The sequence below is a fragment of the Dromaius novaehollandiae genome, unplaced genomic scaffold (assembly GCF_036370855.1).
Source record: "Dromaius novaehollandiae isolate bDroNov1 unplaced genomic scaffold, bDroNov1.hap1 HAP1_SCAFFOLD_45, whole genome shotgun sequence".
Lineage (NCBI taxonomy): Eukaryota > Metazoa > Chordata > Aves > Casuariiformes > Dromaiidae > Dromaius > Dromaius novaehollandiae.
In genome coordinates this window covers 1,593,184-1,596,972 of record NW_026991505.1, presented here as the reverse complement: position 1 = coordinate 1,596,972, position 3,789 = coordinate 1,593,184, and the positions used below count along the sequence as shown (strand labels likewise).

At 45.5% G+C, this 3,789-nt stretch overlaps 1 protein-coding gene across 1 annotated transcript; it reads right to left on the bottom strand.

Moving 5' to 3' along the window:
- Positions 1-1,685: 1,685 nt before the first annotated feature.
- Positions 1,686-2,654, bottom strand: LOC135327058 (olfactory receptor 12D1-like). Its single transcript, XM_064504674.1, has one exon. It carries the CDS (start codon positions 2,652-2,654, stop codon positions 1,686-1,688), a length of 969 nt encoding a protein of 322 aa, XP_064360744.1.
- Between the last annotated feature and the right edge of the window lie 1,135 nt (positions 2,655-3,789).

Genomic DNA, 3,789 nt, shown 5'->3' with positions numbered 1-3,789 from the left:
TAGATGACTGCATTAATCAATGCAGACACCGCGCAGTAAAAAACAAACAAAGAAACAAAGAGCTACTATGAAGTTAGTGGCTAGGTATAGGTATAAGTATATATAGGTAGAGGTGCATATAGTAGTGTAAACAAGGAAGGAGGCAGCAGCAAGGCACAAAAATATAAATCACACCACCCTCCTACAGAAGGTAGTCTTAGAACCACAGTGACGAGCTTAACATAGAGCATTATTATGCATATAAAAGAGTCCATGTCTAAAAACAAACCCAAGAAGCCTGTTTTCACAGAAGGATGAACTGGAGCAAGACAGTAAGGGGATTTCACAGGTGATCTGGCTCAAGTCATTGCCTCTGCTGAAGGATACAGCATGCATGCAGAAAGGTGGGTTGCAAGGGAGCACTCACATTGTCTTTGGCCAGTTAGAAACAAATATTAACTCTTAAAGACCTAAAAACACTTACAAGATCTCACACTCAAAGAGTGGTCCTATGGGAACAGGAGATCAGGACCCTTGGGACACTGTCTCTGACAGTATCCGGTCTGGAGCATTGTTTAGGAGAGGAAGAATCTCTTTTGACACCTTCAAGTGCATGGCATGAAAATTTTGCATTGAGGGATTACTTGAGGCCCTAATAGAAATATTTACCATCATCATCATCATCATCATCCTATAACACTGTTAAAAATGATAATAACAACAATACTAGAGGCAGCCTTTTTAAGGCTTATGGTAGGAGTCTCAACATGGAATGTGTTGAGCAAGTAGGTATTGTGTGAAACACACCTGGCATGTTGGTGAAGTTTATGAATATGTGGAAAAAAACCTGAAGGACAGGTAAGAATCAAAAGACCTCTCCAGCTGTTACTCTTAATCCCCATCACCCAAGCTCACCTTACCTTTAAGCCCTAAGGATCAGTTCTGGAAGCTTTCTTCAAATGGAATCCACCATTCCCACTCATTTTGAGATTAAGGGTGAGATTCAATCTGAGATTAGGACACCTACATTTGGGGTTCCAAATGTACCTTCCTCCCTGTGAGACAAGTGCCTGAACAGCAGTTTTAAGCACTGTGAATCGAGGCAATGGGGGTGGGATTCAGTCGCCCAACATAGGTGTCTAGCACCATCTCAGATGCCCTAAGATAGCTGACAGCCATACAGGGCTGGTAGATCTGGCGCAGGACCTGTGCCTTTCTGGAGCAGCAGAGAGACACCAGCTGAGGTACACAGAGTATTTCAAGTGGCATGACATACATGTCTGCACATGGCCAACTGGATCCAACAAAATCAACTGAATCCCTCCTTGTCTATTGGCTTTAGGCTAAGATGAATCATGTCCTGACTTCTCTTGACAGCTCTGACTGGGGGTGGGATTCAGCTGCCGAAAGAAAGAAAGAGAAAAAGAATCAAGTGACGTTTGAGGGTAAATCACTCTAAAAAAGGTGTTTTTATTGAAGTATCACTCTCTGGAGCCGCTTCTCTTCTCCACTTGGAGGAATGGGAGTGGCTGTTCCACCAACATGCACTCTTTATGCACTGATATTGCCCAAGAGAGGAGACATAGGGCCATATGCAGTAAGTAGGATTTTTCTGAAGGGACCCAGGCTGTTGGCAGTGAAAAGCAGATTTCTGCACAAGACATTCTTGAGCCAAAAGCTCCTCTGATTGCATTGTCCGTTGCCTACTACCCCACACAAGCTGCAAGGCAGAACATTTTCTGCACTAGTAACTGTCTGGAGAAAAGTCTTCTCTTTAGGGCACGTTTCACCTCCGCATTCCTCAGGGTGTAGATCAAAGGGTTGAGGACAGAGGTGACAACATTATACATAAGGGTGGCTATCATGTCCCGCCTGGGTGAACTCCCTGAGGAAGGTGGCACATAGTTAAAAATAACAGGGACATAGAATAAGGCCACTGCTGTGAGATGGGAGATGCAAGTGGAGAAGGATTTCCTCCTCCCCTCCCTCGACTGGACTTTCAGTCGGAGGAAGGAAAAGATGTACAGGTAAGAAAAGAGTGTGAAGACAAAGGGGCCTATCGCTATATTCCCCGTGATGATGCTGAGCAGGTGCAGGTTGAGCTGGTTGCTATTGCAGGCTAGCCTCACCAGGGGCTTGATGTCACAGAAGAAGTGGTGGATGTGGCTGGGGCCACAGAAATGGAGCCGGGAGGTCATGACTGTGTGCATCAGAGCATGAAGGAAGCCAGTAGCCCAAGCGGCTGCAGCCAGCAGCAGGCAGGCCCGTGGGCTCATGATCAGGCTGTAGCGCAGCGGGTGGCAGATGGCCACAAAGCGGTCATAGGCCATGACAGCCAGCAGCAAAGCTTCGCTGCTGCCCAGGAAGTGGAAGAAGTGGAGCTGGCTTAGGCAGCCAGTGTAAGAAATACCCTGGTGCCCCCAGAGGAACCCAGCCAGCATCTTGGGGATGGTAACGGTGGAGTAGAAAATATCCAGGCAGGAGAGGTTGCAGAGGAAATAGTACATGGGGATGCGTAGCCGAGGTTCACATATCACCACAGTCACAATTGCCACATTCCCCAGCAGGCTGGACAGGTGGAGCAGGGAGAAGAGCATGAACAGGAACTGCTGCAGCCCTTGAGGGCTGGACAGGCCAAGCAGGATGAACTTGCTCACCTCTGTCTGGTTATCCATCCCTGCAGGGAAAGAGAGAAGAACTCAGCAGTAGCTTGCTATCCTTCTGTCCTGAGCTGCTATTTCCATTCCCCAGAGTCCTCTTCCATAAGGTGCAGCAGCAGCTGATGCTGCCTCATGAATGGAAGAGATCAGATACTGAGTCCGGAAAGGGACACAAAAGAATTCCTTGATTTTCCACCCCAGCTGTTTCAACAAATACTAGAAACTGTTGTAACCTAGATGGCCAGTACTGATGCTGGAGCTGCCACCTGTGTACCAGCTCACTGAAAGGAATGGTGTGTTTGAGGACAGCGAGAAAAGAAAATGGGAGGAAGGAAGGAAGGGAGTGAGGTAGGAAGGGACAGAAGGAGGGAGAGAGGCAAGAGAAGTTGGTTACTGAGTTTTTAAGTGAAGATCATTCTGAAATCCTGTTTTCCTTTCTTTTATTCAAAGAAGTTTTTCTAATAAGTTTTCTTCATTCCAAATCCTAGCTGAATATACTGTATCTTTCCAAAGCTGAAGTATTATAGAAGTATTAGAGTAGATCACATATAGTACACCACTTTCAAAGAGGACTAATTCGGACTGTTCGGTGGTGTCAGGAAACCTTTATATAGTCCTCCCTGTCACGGAAACAATCACATTTCTTTCCAACAAAGGAAAATTTCCATCTCTCTGATAACTCCTCTTGGGACCAAGCCTCTGAACCTTATGGGACTTCAGTGCAGAAAACATCAAGGCATAGCGTTTCAGGCACACAGAAAACTAATGATGTTGTGGGGAGTTGAACTGATTACTGATTATTTGTACAGCCAGCTCTCACAAGCAGGAGGAAGCTGTAGAATCAAAAGCCATTTCTGGAAATATGCAAGGTTATAGCACATCATTCTCAGGAAGACTAACAGTTTTAATGGGGAATTTGCCAAGGAGTTTGACACATGGTTTTGTAATTCCCAAGGATAATACATGGAATAGGTATCATGGCTTCCTTTGACCTGCTACAACTGCACAGCTGGACTCTGCCTCTGACTTAACATCTTTTGCTCCCTTTATAGTCCATGAAGATCTTAAAATGCTTTTTCTTTTCTTTTCACTTCTAAAGATGGAGATAACAAACTATGGTGATTTTCTGAAGGCCTCAAATACCTGTTTC